General features: G+C 36.7%; 1 protein-coding gene across 8 annotated transcripts in view; it reads left to right on the top strand.

The window, feature by feature from the left end:
- Nucleotides 1-17,825, top strand: part of MITF (melanocyte inducing transcription factor) — a 302,090-nt gene that overhangs the window by 277,537 nt on the left and 6,728 nt on the right. For 4 of the 8 annotated variants that reach the window (XM_043978245.1, XM_043978244.1, XM_043978247.1 and 1 more), the window contains 4 exons: nucleotides 2,569-2,686; nucleotides 8,094-8,150; nucleotides 11,159-11,234; nucleotides 17,588-17,735. In XM_043978245.1, coding sequence (XP_043834180.1) covers nucleotides 2,569-2,686; nucleotides 8,094-8,150; nucleotides 11,159-11,234; nucleotides 17,588-17,735 — 399 coding nt within the window. Of the gene's footprint in view, nucleotides 1-2,568; nucleotides 2,687-8,075; nucleotides 8,151-11,158; nucleotides 11,235-17,587; nucleotides 17,736-17,825 lie in introns of all 8 variants that reach the window. The other 4 variants (XM_043978243.1, XM_043978242.1, XM_043978246.1 and 1 more) reach the window with 1 other exon arrangement.

Raw genomic sequence — 17,825 nt, 5'->3', positions numbered from 1 at the left:
ATATACATAATAAAAATTTTGCACACTTATATGTATATGATAGCAGACTCTTATCTGAAACATTTGATACACAATGTTTTCTCCATTCATATTTTCCCCTTCTTACACTTATGTGGAAATCATAGTACCAGTTCCCTGGTAAGAATTATTCTTACCCCTCTTTTGCAATGCTTATATCGAGTTGTTTTATTTTTATTTTTTGGCCTGTTTCAGAAAATGATCGGTTATAATTAAATTACAAAGTAATTTTAAAGTTAACCATTTGACACACACGTGTGGATGTACTCTTTGAAGTAGTCATACAGTCCTAGTGTTGGTAGGAACTTCAAAGATCGTATGAACACAGATCTCGAGCTGGAAGGAGTCTTAGATTTCATTGAATTTAATTCTCTCATTTTACAGATGTGGAAACTGAGTCACAGTTTCCGGAATCATATATTTCACCTGTATCTAGAGCACAACATCTCCTTGTATCTCCCTGAAGAGCCGTAGTCATAGGCGGTGCCCCACCTCCTGGGATAACCCATTCAATTTTCAGATTTCTGACTGTTTAGGAGTGTTCCCTTCTATTGAGCCTTGAACTACCTTCCTGTAATTCCAGCTGATTGATGCTACTTGGATTTTTGGGAAGGATGAGTCCATTTCTTCTTTCATACAAAAACCCTTCAAGAATCTGAAGACCATGACCTTTCTTTGCTGACCCCTTTTTCTCCAGGCTCTGCACTTACAGTTTCTTTTGAGAGCCATCACCATTTGTTGGCAGCTTCAGAAGACGAGAAAATCATGTTTTTTTATTTTAGCACATTTCTCAGAAGCATGGCCATTATCACAGAGCCTGGCACATAGTAGGCACCTAATAGACCTTATTAATTCATTATCACAGCTTCTAATAAAGTACAGTAGATGCCCCATCACATAGCACTGTGGCCTGATAAGGAGAATTCTCTAAATTAGCTGAATTAACTTAAAAAAATATGAACAATCCATATTTGAAATAGACTATAGGAAATATTGGATTTATCAAGAACTTTTGTCTTGTTGGTACAGGAGTGGGGGCTGTGTAAACCCCATGAACTATGTATGATGCTTTCTAAAATAGCACAGCAGAGTGGAGTGCCAGACTTGGCAGCTAAGCCTCTTTTTCTTCAGTTGTAAAGAGGGGATAATAATAGCAGCTATATCATAAGATTGTTATGAGGATCAAATGAGATCATGTATTGAATGTTCCTCACAAATCTTAGAACACTCTATAGATGTAAGCTGCTATTATTATTCACTGGTTTGGGACCAGACAGGGATGAGCTAGAACCAGCTTGGACAGGCTCAGTTTGCAGTGTGAGCGATTTGGAAACCACAAATGCAACGAATTAGGGCTTGAGTAATTGGTTGATTGTCTAGACCAAAGACTCTTAAACTGTGGATCTCAACCCCATATGGGGTTGCGTAACTGAATGTGAAGGTCACAAAAAATTTGGCAACAGTAAAATGTTATATACACCTATTTTATATACCTATATACTTAGGGTCATATAAAAAATTCTCAGGCAGAAAGCGGTCGAGTGGAAAAAGTTTAAGAAGCCCTTAAGAAAGTGATAGAGAAAATGTTACCCATGTAGACTAAATTTAAAAGTATATTCTGCATTTTTTGTAAGATCCAGTTGTTAAACATTTACTAGCATATCCCAGAGTGATTTCATTGGAGATAGGGAGTTTATGATGAGAATATTCCCTCCCTCAATGAAGATTGGCATGTGCTCTGCAACTTATATTCATAGAAGGTTGCTTGGGACACCAGGAGGTTAAGTTCACACACCTAGTATGTGGTAGGGGCAGGACTTGAACCCAGGTATCCCTAATTATGAGATGATCATCCACTATATGATGTTGACACTATAATAATAATGTAATGATGATAATTATTATCATACTAATACAAGAAAAAAAATTGTAATGAGTTAATGCTGTAAATGCACATAATACACACTGCTGTCAAGACAGAATAAGGAAGCATTTGCCTTAGAAATGTCAAATTCAGAATAAAATGGAAAATGCTTTTTAAAGCCTTTCCTTCCTTCCCTGTTTTTATTTCATTTATAAGAGTCAATGGGCTCCCTCTTGTGGCCTGAAAAGAGATCAACTCTTGGTTTCTGTTAGAAGTCAATTTTTTTAAAAAGTCATGAAAGGAAAATGCAACCTACCCCAAAGAAGAAGCAGCATTTTCATTATGTTATGTAAATTTCTTTAAATGAATGTCTTTAGTTCCATTTCTACTAATAACCTGACATGAATTGACTACTGGTCAGATTCTGATCGTTATTATGACATGTATGCGTGACATACCACATAGAAGCATCAGTTTCCAAGCCTAGAAGACCTGTAAAATTGGGGAAAGGGAATACAACCTTTCTTTTGGTAACAAGGGTAGATGAGGGGAAAAGATATTCCAGCCTTTTAATAAAAGTGCAAATAATACTCTTAAATTGATGTTGCATGAGACATTGGCTCTTTCTGTATATGCCAGGACCTCCTTGGAAATTAATCATTTGGGGGTTTCTCCTTCTCCCACAGTTACCTGTTTCTGGAAATTTGATTGACCTTTATGGAAACCAAGGCATGCCACCTCCAGGTCTGGCAATCAGCAACTCCTGTCCAGCCAACCTTCCCAACATCAAAAGGGAACTCACAGGTAAATAGTCACTTCTCTATATTTCTTGATATCATTTATTTTTTTTTTCAGAAGTCATCAGTTTGGGGCTCATTTCCATTTTTGTTCTCTAAGCATCCATTTGGGAAATTGACTTATATTGAAATTTTCCATCTTTCAAATATGGCCACTCTGTCTGGTCCACCAAAGTCAATGTGCTTTCTGTCTCTGTTGCCACCACACTCTAGGTATTGCTTTGTTCCTGATATTTTCTACCTGCTCTGCCACCGGTGGATATTCCTTTCCAGATCTGACTCAAAACAGTTTCTCTTATAAATCTTGCCCTCTTTAACCCATCCCATTGGGGTTATTCTTTCAATGTATATGCCTTCACGATTGTATTAACAGAAGGAATTTCAGAGATGCTGTTTTGTTCTCCAGTTGTTTTATGTGTGCATATTTCATTCCCCTGACTAAATCGTAACTTTCTTGAGGGTGAAAACTTTGATTTATTTGATATCTCCCAAATGTGCCTAGTCCAATGCTTTGGATTCTTTAATGGTACTCAATAAATTCTACTTTGGAGAACAGAGTGTTTGTGGGTGTTGGCAAATTGGTTTCATTTCTTCTGGTGGTTAAATTCTCCATTTCACATACTTCACGGTATTTCAACTTTAAGAAGAATAGTGGGAATCATTTTTTTTTAAACTCTTTGGAGACCTTACATTTTCTTGTTATTCTATGTATAAGAGATTTATTTTTGTTGTTGTTGTTGTTGTTTTTGCTGGGCAATGGGGGTTAAGTGACTTGCCCAGGGTCACACAGCTATTAAGTGTCTAGTGTCTGAGGCCAGATTTGAACTCAGGTACTCCTGAATCCAGGGCCAGTGCTTTATCCACTGCACCACCTAGCTGCCCCGTATAAGAGATTTATTATAAGAGAAAGTATAAATCGCAATGCTGGGAGATAGATATGGGGAGATGTTGAGGCAGTTGCATAATTGCTGGTGTCACCATTTCATTTGATGATGTAGGCTAAGCAGCACTGTAGCATGTAACTACATGGGGCAGTCGGTGGCAGGTACTCTAAGAACCAGTTGAATGGTTTCATCTAGTGCTGGTTAACATTTCTGCATACTGAATCATCTGGATTCACTGAAGTTATCCAGTAGAAATGCAGGTGCAAAGTTGATTTCATTTATTTATTTTTGTATATTGTTCCTCTCCCTAGTAGAATGTAATCTCCCTGCAGGGCAGGGACTTTTGATATGTTTCTGTATCCCTAACACCTAGAACAGAGAGATTGCTTAGGGATCATGCCTGAGAAGTTGTTAATTGATAGTATTTTAGAAATTTATTATAATTTCCCTTATTTGTACAAATGTACTTCAAGTACTAATAATTACAAACAGACCATATAATTTTATTTTGAAATAAAAATTATTATCCTAAAAATATACTGTAGCATAGGAACTAATCCTTCAAGCCATGAAGAATGGTGTATTTGAAGCTCTGATCTACCATTTTAAATTTTAGAGCTCTCTTCATTTTCTTCTCTCAGAGGATTTTTTTTTTTAATGTCTGTCAGTCTTTGAGTAGTGAAAGGACAGCAGGAACTATGGGTAAAAACGATGCCTGTACTATTCAAATATATCATAATACTATGAATACTATGAATATGTGTTTAGTACGTATGGCATGCCAGGTGCTGTGCTAAGTCCTGGGTATTCAAAGAAAGAGAAAAATAAGTGTCCTCTGCCTTCAAGGAGCTCTCATTCGAGTTGGGTTGACAACATGCAAACATGTACAGAGAAGTTGTAGTAGATCTGAGCAGTGTAAATGGGAAATACTCTCAGAGGGAGGTAGCAGCAGGGGAAGGGGGTTGAAGAGAATGGATGGGAAAGGTCTCTTGCAGGAGGAGACCTTTGATCTGAGTCAGGAAGAATGTCAAGGAAGCCAGGACGTAGAGCTGACGAAGGGACAGCCATTCAAGCATTCAGCCATTCAGGGAAAAGCCAAGGCAGAGGCACAAACTCAGGAAATGGAATGTCGTGTTCAAGCAATTAGCAGGAAGGTTAATTTCATTGGATTGTCCTTGTGGAGGGGAGGAAAGTGTAAGAAATTTAGAAATGTCGGGAGAGCTTAGGTTGCGAAGGGGGTTAAAAGCCACACAGGATTCCGTGTCTTATCCTGGAGGTAATGAGGAGCCATGAGAGTTTATTAAGTAACACACATAGTATGACCAGATCTTCTCTTTAGGAAAATCAATTTATTAACTGAGTAGAGCAATGGACTGGAAAGAGGGGAGACTGGAGCCAGGGAAACCAACCAGCAGGCTACTGCAATTGTCTAGGTGGGTATCAGTGGAGAGAAGGGGATGTAGAAGAGAGATGTTGTGAAGGGAGAAATGACAAATGTGTGTATTTTCAGAAAATTGGGAAGAGTAGTATGTTATCAATCCTCTACATTAAAAATCTCTGGAAATCCAAAAACCTTCTGAGACTTGTATCCCAGAATTGTCTTGTGCCTAAACATGGTACCATAACTTAAAATTGTAATGCCAAACAGAAAGTAGTGTTGTCAAAGTGGGAGAATCACTTCTATTGAATACATGGACTTTTTTTTTTCAGGGCAATGAGGGTTAAGTGACTTGCCCAGGGTCACACAGCTAGTAAGTGTCAAGTGTCTGAGGCTGGATTCGAACTCAGGTCCTCCTAAATCCAAGGCCAGTGCTTTATCCACTGTGCCACCTAGCTGCTCCCGAATACATGAACTTTTGAAAGTAGATTTCAGATTCCACTTCTTAAAAACTGGGATGCTGTAAAGTGGACGTGATTTGTATACTTGTCATCTGAGCAGCCTGCAGACTAAGTTTTGTGTAAATAAAGCAAAAAAGGATGAAGCTAAGAAGTGTACTTCATAATGGAAGATATTCAGAAATTAGATGATGTTAAAAACAAAGACAACAAAAACGTGTTCCCTACATGGTTAGGATTTTGATTTGAACTTGAAAGAAAGCAATAATATTATAAGGTAGAAAATAGAATGATTATCATGCTAGATAGTACATATTCTATGTCATATATATATATAGTTGTATAATATGTGCTATATATACATGTAGTTGTATAATATATACTATATACATACATATAATTGTGGAATATATACTATAGAATATATACTATAATATATACTATACTGTCCTATACTTTAATATATTGCAATTATTTTAATCACTATATAGAATATAATATACATCATATAATTCTATTATAATGTATACCACATATTATTATATATAGTATTATATATTACATATACAACACAATTATATTTAAATATAACATATCTTGTATAATTATATATAGTATAATTTAGTATTTTATATAATTATAATAAAATATTATATTATATTATGATATAGAATACTAGATAGATAAAACTATATATAACTATATAGTTATATCATGTATTAAAATTAACAGAACATTTTCCTCATAATTATCCCCCATGGGAGGTAGCATTATCAATATTTCACCAGTAAGGAAACTGAGGCCAAAAATTACATGGATAAGAAATATTAAGGGACAACTAGGTGGCAGTTAAGGTCCTGGAGTCAGACTCATCTTCCTAAGTTCAAGTTTGATCTCAGACATTTACTAGCTCTGTGACCCTAGGGAAGTCACTTAACCTTGTGTACCTTAGTTCCTCATCTGTAAAATGAGCTGAAGAAGGAAAAGGCAAACTATTCCAATATCTTTGCCAAGAAACCCCAAGTTGGGTTATGATGAGTCAGATGTGACTGAAACAACTGAACGGCAACAGGAAGTAATAGGATCAGGACTTTGATCTAGTACTGTTATTTCCACTCTGCCATATTGTCTCAGTTTTTCCATCCATAAAATGAAAATAATAATACATACCTCAAATACTTACCTCCTCATTGTGAGAAAAGCACTTTGTAAAATCTTAGAAAATGAGATCACTGTTTGAGGAAGTCATTTTGCCATTGAAATGGGAATAACAGTTGTCCCAAAGTACATAGTAAGTTTCATTTTTATAAATCAGTCCTAAAGATGTGGCATGCCTAGTGAAGGCCTCCGGTAATTTCATTGTTATATGAGTATGATTTTTTTTTTGTACCGATCAATCGATTGCTATCTAAAGCATTTATTAAACTTATACCATGTATCAGGTACTGGTCTAAGCTAGGGTGACAAATATAATTAAGCAAGCCCTTCCTCTCAGGGTGCTTCCATCCTAAATGGGGGAATATTGCACATAAAGGGAAGAGGAAAAGGTTAGAGATGAAGAAGATGGCAAGTAGCCTCATGGAGTCATTGCCTGGAAGTGGGGCAGGTAGCAGAGTGGTTCTGGTTCTGGACAAGATAAGGTGAAAGCTCACTTATCAAAAGCTGGTGTCCCCAAAATGGTGGTGAGGAGATGAGAATGAGAGCTAAAATGTAGGTGGTATGGCCAAGACGTGGGCATCGTAGACAATGATATCGAAGCCCATAATTCTGGGGGTAGAATTAATGGGGGTTAGAGAAGTATTGTATTTACTGAAAGTTCCCAGTGATGACATTTTTGTCTGTTGTCCAAGGACCAACCCAAGATCAGAGGGGCTCATCGCTAGGACAGTAGTCATTGGATGTTAATTTTTTCCTCCCATGTCAACTCACAGAGATGCTCTCTTATTATTAATATATTACATTTATGTAGACCTTTAGGTATTACAGAGATCTACATTGTGCACCAGAGTAGTGAGTACTTGGTGCTCAGGAAATCCCAGATCCTTCAGATATTGAAATAAGTTAGTATTTTATCAATGGCTTTTCTCATCTTACTGTCTCATCTTAGTTTTGATTGAATCCACTTCAATTTAGCAAGTATTCATTCAACTTTTAGGAACAATTTGTTCACATTGAACAAATGTATTCAATTCAGGAAGAGCTTCTTTTTTTCTTTCTTCTTCTTCTTCTTCTTTTTTTTTTTTTTTTTGGTGAGGCAGTTGGGGTTAAGTGACTTGCCCAGGGTCACACAGCTAGTAAGTGTCAAGTGTCTGAGGCTGGATTTGAACTCAGGTCCTCCTGAATCCAGGGCTGATGTTTTATCCACTGTGCCACCTAGCTGCCCCCTAGCAAGAGTTTATTTCATACTTAGAATATGTCAGGCACTGTACTAAACTCTGTGCCCTTAAGGAGTTTACATTCTACTCAGGGGAAATGGCTTAAGAAAATACAAAATATATACGAAATCATTACAAATTCACCTCACTGATGATAGGAACGTGGAAATGCTATTTCTTTCTTTTCTTTTTGCTTTATATTGAAATTCATATCTACTTGTTTAAAAGATCATATGTTTTGCAAATTTCATTTTATTCCTTGAACATTTCCAATATCTAATTACTTCATTCACGTGCACAGCGTGTATTTTTCCTACAGAATCAGAAGCAAGGGCATTGGCCAAAGAGAGACAAAAAAAGGACAATCACAACTTAAGTAAGTTGGTTTTGTTCATTTTTAAGTCAATTGCATGATTAAAATACTGCTCAATCCTTGGTTACAAAATGTTACTGAAGCTTTTGGAAGAAAATGAATATCTTTCATACTACTAAAGTGATTATTAACAAGAAAAAACCCCATGAAAGAAGTCTGTTGTTTGGAAAAAACGAAGAACACAGTTATTTTCTTCTTCTACCTTCAAATCAGTCTTTGTTAGACCAACTTCCTTTTCTAATTACTTTCTTGTTTATAGTTTGTGTGTGTGTGTGTGTGTGTGTGTGTGTGTGTGTGTAGGGAAAATTGATATTTTCTTCTACCTTCAAACCAGTCTTTGTTAGACTGACCTCCTTTCCTAGTTATTTTCTTGTTTATAATTTTTTTTTTGGTGGGGAGCAATTGATCATCAACTACCTAATTTAAAATGTTGTTTGCCCAGTAATCTATTACCAAAAGAGACATTGGAATCTCCATTTCTGGATGGCAGGCCATCTTTCCAAAAGGACAGGTCACAGCTGGGGCTACTTTCACTTTCTACCTAGAGCAGTGATTTAAAAATATGACTATAATAAGAATGTGGATTGAGTTTAACACTTCATATTTGTTATATAGCCTGAGATCTAATGATTACTTCCAATGATTACTCTTTCAGTAGCCTTATTTTTCCTTTCATAAATGAGGGAAGTATGATGGGAGAGTGGGAAGGAAAGCCCCAGAACCTGAGGTCTAATCTCAGCTCTACCATATTGATTTGCCCATGATTTTCACATGATTTGGGGCCTCATTTTACCCTATCTGTGAAATGAAGGCACTGGACTTGAGGACCTCTGAGACTCCTTTAAGTTCTAAAATTCTCCCAAAGTAACTTAAGTTTGGTTTTTCCTCCCCTTCTTTTTTTTTTTGTTTTGTTTTGTTTTGTTTTGTAGTGAGGCAATTGGGGTTAAGTGACTTGCCCAGGGTCACACAGCTAGTAAATGTTAAGTGTCTGAGGCCGGATTTGAACTCAGATCCTCCTGAATCCAGGGCCGGTGCTCCATCCACTGCACCACCTAGCTGCCCCGCTCCCCTTTTTTTTAAAGTATACAGATAATTGGATAATTAGGCAGTAGAATGCTTCCTTTAAATGAAACAGGGGTAGTGCTGGATTGAAACTTGCCCCAAACAGTATGACCTTTGAAGTCTGAAGTAAATTCTTTATTAGATAAATATTCAGTGTTGATAGGAAACAGTAAACTCCATCAGCTTAAAATCGTGTCTATCAAGCTCTCAAAATCTTGTCTTGTAATTAGAAATTAATATTAAAAAGTAAAGATCTCAAGAGTCTTTGAAAAGTGTTATTTAGAGGAACCAAGAACTAAAACTTAAATAACACAGGTGACTTATGAGAAGTAATGAAACCTAATTTAATGAAACCATTAATCCCTGTAGGATCATAGACCACTTTATCTGGGAATCTATTTTTTTCATTTATTTCTGTAGTTGGATTTTAGGAAAAGGGGGGAGCATGTATATATATATATATATATATATATATATATATATATATATATTTTTTTTTTTGGTGGGGCAATGAGGGTTAAGTGACTTGCCCAAGGTTACACAGCTAGTAAGTGTAAGATTTGAACTCGGGTCTTCCTGAATCCAGGGCTCTATCCACTGCACCACCTAACTGCCCCCAAAAGGGGGGCATATTGCATGGGGTAAAAAACACATCTGGGAAAGAAATAACTTAATAACTTAAAAGTATAGTGTAGTATATATTTTATAACTACCATCCCATATGGCGGGAATAGTTGCTTTCAGAATAATGACTCCAAAGTACTGCTAGATCTTCAACCATTTGAACAAAGAAGGGTTTCTGATTAACTTTCAGGGTTTTTTTAAATAGTTAATTAAAATGTTCTATTCATTGGGCCTTCATGTTTATATATATATATATATATATATATATATATATATATATATATATTTTTTTTTTTTTTTGGTGAGGCAATTGGGGTTAAATGACTTGCCTAGGGTCACACAGCTAGTGTTAAATGTCTGAGGCCCTACTTGAACTCAGGTCCTCCTGACTCCAGGGCCCGTGGTACTTCTTTGCTCTGCCCTAAGATGATGTTGGAGCAGGGAACTTGCAGTGAGGAGCCCCCCCTTCATCAATTCAGAATGACCCCTGTTATATAGCTTAGAGTCGTAGAGAGTTGACTGGGGGGCATTTTAAGGTTAAACTATTTGGTCAGGGTCACTCGAATAAGTTAACAAATAAGAATAATTCATCTCATATATAAACTATTCATATGTAGTTTTATAAAATTTAGATATTACATACATATATAATATAGAAAAAAAGCTTCACTTGCCTTTGAATATTTTTACAACTTAAAGGGGCCTCAGAGGTCAAGTCCACATACAAATACACATATGTGTTTTTATATATGCATGTGTGTCTGCATAGATATGTATATGGATATACGTATAATATGTGATAGTGAGGAATATGGTAGTAGAGGAATAAATACCACATATATATAATGTACATATACACACATATTCATGCATGTGTATATGTATGTATATATGTGTATATATACACACATGTGTGTGTATATGCCAATGTGGAGGGAGGAGTGTGGTAGCATTTGGACCTAGGTCTCCTTGACTTTGACACCAATTCTCTATTCATCATGACATACTGCTTCTTCATTATAATTGTAATTAATAAAAAAAATTAATATTAATAATTATTTAATATTAGTAGATCATTACAGGCAGGAAAGGCCATAGGGTGCATCCAGTCTCGCCCCCTCATTTTCTAGATATAGACATTGAGATTCACACAACTGATGTGATTTACTTGCCCAGGTTCACACAGAAGCAGGGTCAGATCTCAAATCTCAGTCCTCTTAACTGCTCGTCTTTCCACTATAACAGAGTATCTTAATGAGATGTTCTAAGTGAGTATGTGATTTTATTCCTAATAAATATTTCTTATGTTTTTTTCTTCCTTGAAGTTGAACGAAGGAGGAGATTTAACATCAATGACCGCATTAAAGAGCTAGGCACTTTGATACCAAAGTCAAATGACCCGTGAGTACTGTCTCATGTTGTTATGTGCCATTTATTTTCTTTCATTTAATTTGTTTAATTCTGTCTCCAAATACTTATAGGTGCTCTTGAAATAGAGATTGGTTCCTTAGCATTAATGGGCTTTATGTAATTTTGACTTGTCATAGAATTTCAGGATTGGGGACGGAACCCGTGGGACCCCATCTGTTTTGGTTGTTCCCTTAATCTTATCATATTTTAATTTTTCCATGTTCTCAGGGGCTCTTGTAACTCTAATATGCTTTCTCTTTCACCATGTATTGATTTGATCACGGAAGAGTGATTGTAGAAGATCTAGCCACCAGAAAGCTAAGAACATCTGGTGTGCAAGCTCAAAGATTCTTGAAGTTGTTTGTTTATCCCCTGCCCCCTCACTTTGTTTTTAAGTATTATTTATTACTTCAGGGACCCCAGAAAAATTTTCTTAAATGAAAGTATTTTGTTATTTTCCAGTTACATGTAGAGATAGCTTTCAGCATTTGTTTACATAAAATTTCCAATTTCCAAATTTTTTCCCTCCCTTCCCTCCCTCCCCCCTTCCCTCAGATAGTAGGCAATCCGATTTAGGTTATATATATACATACATACATACATACACACACATATTCACATATATACATATATGCCCATACATACACATATACATATATCTACATATATACACATACATAACAACATTAAACATATTTCTGCATCAGTCATGCTATAAGAGAAGAATCAGAGCAATAAAGAAAAACCTCAAAATAGAAAAACAACAACACCAAAACCAAAAGAAATAGTATGGTTCAATCAGCATCCATATTCCATAGTTCTTTTTTTTTTTTCTTCTGGATTTGGAGAGCCTTTTCCATCATGAGTCCCCTGGAACTCTCTTGTACCATTGCATTGGTGAGAAGAATCCAGTCCATCACAGTGGATCAACACACAATGTTGATGATACTACGTATAATGTTCTTCTGGTTCTGCTCAGCTCACTCATCATCAGTTCGTGCAATACCCCAGAAATTTTTAACTAGCACCTTGGCAAGATTTGGATATCCACAACCCCTAATGTAGATGATGCCCATATTCACTGATGAGTCTACGTGGAATGATCAAAATACATCATTCATAATTAGACAAATAAAGGTCACTACAGTCCAATCCACTCTTTCCAGGGAGTTCTCAGAAGCATGAATAAAGTTGATTTTATGAAAACCTGTAGCCACATGCACCTCTCTGATGTTTGTTAATTGCAGATGAAACTTCTAGAAAAATCATAGCTCTTGTTCTGCTATTAAGCACAGGCTGGTAATTAGGCTCTTTAAAACATTCCTGTTCTTTCACTGAAGAAATTCACTTAGAGGACTCCTCTTTCTTTTATTCCTCCTCTTGTAGGGATCTGCAATAACACCACATTGACCAAGAAAAAACACTTGTTTAGTCCATTTGGAATTGACACATTTGACATACAATGCCTTGAGGAAGGATACATCATAATAGTGTCTACATAATGCAATGTGGAATTAGTCTCTGAACAGGGCCTTTTAACTCTCCCAAACAAGGGAAAAATAAAATCAAGATGTGCCTATGCAAGACTTAGGAAATTTGCTGTGTGACAAAATAAAATAACCAAGTAATTTCCCATTCATTGGAAGCTACATAATGAATGTCTGAATGAATCTCACATTTTCACCAGTTTGCTTCCTGGTTTTCAAGTAAAGTCACTTCAAAGCCTGAAACGTCCAAATCCTCTGTTCAGCAATACCATTTTATAATACTAAGGGGCTGTGACCTTCATTTGCTACAGTCAGCCTTGCATGAGAGTTGAAATTGAATTCCCATTTTCCTATTCTCTATCAGCTTTCACTTTTTTAGAAAAGCAGATTTTGATTTTAACTGTAGCCTGGGAACCTCTTTAGCCAAGTATTATTCAAAGATGGGGCTGTAGCAAAAGATATTATTTGTATCTCTTCTTCTTCTTTCATTGAAATGGAATGTTTCTATATTTCATTAGGTGAACTAACTGCTGTCATTCTCTTTGTTCACCATGTTCAAATAAAATATATTGCACTCTGCGGAAAGCCCAAGCACACATGCATGGATTGATTGAGTGTTGTGCCAAAGCAAAAACTAGAAAGCAGGGTTGAAATAGTTCTGACCCAACCTTGAAATGCTACTTCTCTCTTCCTAGCCTGAACCTGAACGCTGCCATGACTTACTTAAGGCATGAGCTCTAATATTTATGTTTCTCTCCTGCTGTTAGGATTTTGCTCTTCAAAGAAGTTATTTCAGTCAATCAATAAGCATTTCTAAAGGGCAGGAAAGGCTTTGTGCAGAACGTGGCCCTTGAACTGGGTTTTGAAGGAAAACCTGGGATTGTAAAAATGTAGAAGTAAGGAAGGAAAGCAACCCTAGGATGATACCAGCCAGTGGCAAAGATGAGAGGTGCAATATCTTGTGCGAGGAGGAACAAGGGGGTCCATATGGCTAGACTATAGAATGCATGGCAAGGAGAAATGTGTAAGAAAACTGGAAAGATAGGAATGAGAAAGGATCTGAAAGGCTTTAATGCCAGACAAAAGAATTTTATATTTGATCCTAGAGGTAATATAGAGTTACTGGAGTTTATTGAATGGGGTGGTGATCTATGCTTTAGGAAAATCACTGGCCACTGAATGAGGGCTGAATCAGAGTGAGGAAAGACTTGAGGCAGAGAGACCAAATAGGAAAGTGTTGACATATTACAGGTGAAGGGTGGTGACAGCCTGAACCAGGGTAGAATCTGTATGAGTGGAGAGGAGAGTTATAAGAGATGAAGTGGAGGTAACAATGACAGTACTTGGCTGGTGGGGTGATTGAGAATGAGGAGTTGAAGAAGAAACCACAGTCACAAACTTTGGTGCCTGGGAGAATGCTGGTGCCCTAGATGGAAATAAGAAAGTTTGGAAGAGTGGAGGATTTTGAGGAAAAGATAATGAGTTCTGTATATCATATGTTGAATTGAGATGCCTATAGGGACATCCATTTGAAAATAGCCAATAGGTGATTGGTGATAAAAGAATGGAGTTAGATTCAGCAAATAGTCCTTGATATAGTGAGTCATCTATATAAAGATGACTCTTGAGCCTATGGATGCTATTGAGAAAGAGAGGACAGAGTAAGGGGAGAAAAGAGAAGTAAGCCCAAGATCCAACCTTGTTGTACTCCCACAATTAAGGGACATAACATGGATCAAAGGGAAAAGAAAGGAATGATCAGACAGATAGGAAGAGAATCAAGAGTGAGTGGTTCATTGAAAACACAGAGAGGAGAGACAGTCTAAAAGGCTACAGAGATGTCAAAAAGAATGAAGCTTGAGAAAAGGCCATTAGTTTTTCAATTAAGGGATCTTGGCAACTTTGGAGAAAACAGTTTCAGTTGAGTAGACAAGGTTAGAATCCAGAGTTTAGAAACAAGTGAGATAAGAAGTGAAGACATCAAGTGTGAATGGCTATTTTAAGAAAATTTAGCTTAGAAAGGGAGAAAGGATATAGGATTTATAGCTAGTAGGGCATTGTAATACACTTAAAAATGTTTATTGAATCCAGAAAGGGTCTAGTTTGGATTCTAGACATCTTGTACCAATCATTCTAGATAAAGAACTCAAGAACAAGGTGAATTTTTCTTGAGTGGAACCACTGCAACCATCCCAGGAGAATTTCTCATTTATTTTTCATTTAGACTCAATGAATGCCAGTCACTTATTGCCTTCTTTTTTTTCTTTTTTCTTTTTTCTTTTTTTTTTTTTAATGAGGCAATTGGGGTTAAGTGACTTGCCCAGGGTCACACAGCTAGTAAGTATTAAGTGTCTGAGGTCGGATTTGAACTCAGGTACTCCTGACTCCAGGTCTGGTGCTCTGTCCACTGCGCCACCTAGCTGCCCCTACACTTATTGCCTTCTTTTACTGTTACTCTAAGCAAACATTGCTGTGTTCTACCCAACACTTCTGACCAGGTGATTAATTGTGAATGGGCTCTAAAGAACTAATATTAAATAATTATTAATATTAATTTTTTTATTAATTACAATTATAATGAAGAAGTAGTACGTCATGCTAAATAGAGAAATGGCCTCAAAGTCAAGAAGACCTGGTTCCAAATCCTGTCCTTTCCACATACTGGCTATGTGACCTTTGATAAATCATCTATCATCTCAGTGCTCTAGACCAATGGTATCAACCTCAAATAGAAATAAAGGCCATTAATTCATACATAAGGATACCTGCAGGTGGCATATTGAGTTAGTCTTAAAATGTAATATTCTCTCTACGATTGACTGTATTTTTATTTATTTTATCAAATATTTCCCGATTATAGTTTGGTCTTGTTTGGGCTTCACTCAAGAGTATTACTAACTACATCTTTGACACCTCTAAGATTCTAATCTATAGTTATTTTTGTTGGTGTTCAGTCATTTTTCAGTCAAGTCTGACTCTCAATGACACCATTTGGAGTTTTCTTGGCAAAGATACTGGAGTGGTTTGCTATTTTGTTCTCCAGCTCATTTTACAGATGAAGAAAATGAGGTAAACAGGGTGAAGTGATTTGCCCAGGGTCACACAGCTGGTAAATATCTGAGGCTGAATTTGAACTCAGGAAGATGAATCTTCCTGACTCCAGGTCTGTTGCTCTATCCAATATGGCGCCACCCAGCTGCCCCTCTAAGTAATAGAGAAGATGCCAACTTGCACTGGTAAGAGGGAGTTTTTTCCTCAAACAATTCCCTGCAACAATGAACTCACAGGTCCAATCTCTAATCTTACCATGATAATTGTCATTGAAAGGTATGACCTATTGGAGTGAATAGCAGGCACACCTTGGAAGCAAGACCTCGATTTGAGTTGTGCCTGTGACTCATAGCTATATGACCTGTGAGCCCATTGCTTAACCTTCCCATGCCCCTCTGCTCCATTCTAAAGCTGTAATTTTCATGAGTTGCCAACCTGCACTAGTAGAAAGAGTTTCCATATTTGGAGTTCTGTATGAAATCCTAAGTCTGACATCTCCCCACCCCCAAATTAAAATGACAATAACTTCTGTTTGCATATGACTGTTCTTTCTGAAATACTTTCAAATGAAGTGTCTCCTTTGAGCTTCATGACAGCTAGCCTTGTGAGAAAGATGGGGCTGGTGAGGCTGAAGTAAGCTCTCTAAGGTCACACAGCTCCTTAGTGACAGATACATCAATGATATGCTATTTTGGTGTCAGAAAGACCCGGTTTCAGAGCCTTCCCATGGCCCTTTGACCCTTGGTAAATAATTTAAAATTTCTTAGCCTCCCTCTCCTCTTTAGGAAAATGGGACTAAAAATAGCATAGCATTATTGAGAGCTTCAGATAAATAATGAATGGAAAGTATTTTGCAAACATTAGGTACTGTATAAGTGTCAGCTATAATAGCTATTTTTATATATGACGTATTCATTGTTGATATTAATAAGTTTTTCATTGTTAACATTCCTACTACAATTCATCCACTGAGGCAGATTTGGGTTCAAGTTAATTGACAGAGGATTTGTTAAGCACCTATTGTGTGCTAGAGACCAGGAGTACAGAGAGAAAAATTAACCAGCCCCTGCCCTCATAGCTTTTATATATTCTATGGGTAAGAGGTAAGGAAAAATTTCTTAACAATTAGAGGAATTCAAAAAGGCTGCTTCAGAGCATTCATAGGGTCATGCAACTGGAGGTCTTTAAACAAAAAAAAGGGAACAAATATTTATAGAACACCAACTGTGTGCTAGGGACTGTGCTAAACACTTTACAAATATTAACTCATTTGATACTCTCAAACAACTTGGGAGGTAGGTGCTATTACTATTTTAATTTTACATTTGAGGAAACTGAGGCATACATAAAAAAGTTAAATGACTTGCCCAGCGATATGGAACTAATAAGTATCTGAGGCTGAAATAAAACTCAGATTTTCCTGACTCCAGACCCAGCATTCTATCCAACCAGCTCCCTCTTCTTCCCCCAAATTGGATTTATGTCCTTTGATCATGGTTCCAAAGGCATTCTTGTACATTTATGAGTTGGAGTAGATAATCTTTGAGGTCTCTTCTATCTCTAAGATTCTACGATCCTCTTGTTTTATTCTATTGTATGACTAACTAATAACATCTCTTTTTTTTTTGGTATGCAAACACATTTGAGATTAATGTTCATGAATACATGATCCTTTTACCAAATCACATTTTCTTAACTGCTTACATTGGCCAAAAAGGGGTAAAAGTGATTCATTAAAAATGTACCTTTGACTTTTTCATAACCCTGAAATGTCAAAGGTTCATTTTTCTTCATTGTCCATTGCAGAGATATGCGCTGGAATAAGGGAACTATCTTGAAAGCATCTGTGGACTACATTCGAAAACTGCAAAGAGAACAGCAGCGAGCAAAAGAACTCGAAAACAGACAGAAGAAACTGGAACATGCCAATAGGCATCTTCTGCTCAGAATTCAGGTATGTGGACGTCCGCTTAGGGAGGTGAACCCAACAGGAAGGAATGTGTTTGAGAACATTCATGTCTGTGTTACTTTCTTTGGTTGGGTG

The sequence above is a fragment of the Dromiciops gliroides genome, chromosome 1 (assembly GCF_019393635.1).
Source record: "Dromiciops gliroides isolate mDroGli1 chromosome 1, mDroGli1.pri, whole genome shotgun sequence".
Taxonomy (NCBI): Eukaryota; Metazoa; Chordata; class Mammalia; order Microbiotheria; family Microbiotheriidae; genus Dromiciops; species Dromiciops gliroides.
This window is presented reverse-complemented; position numbering and strand designations above follow the sequence as displayed.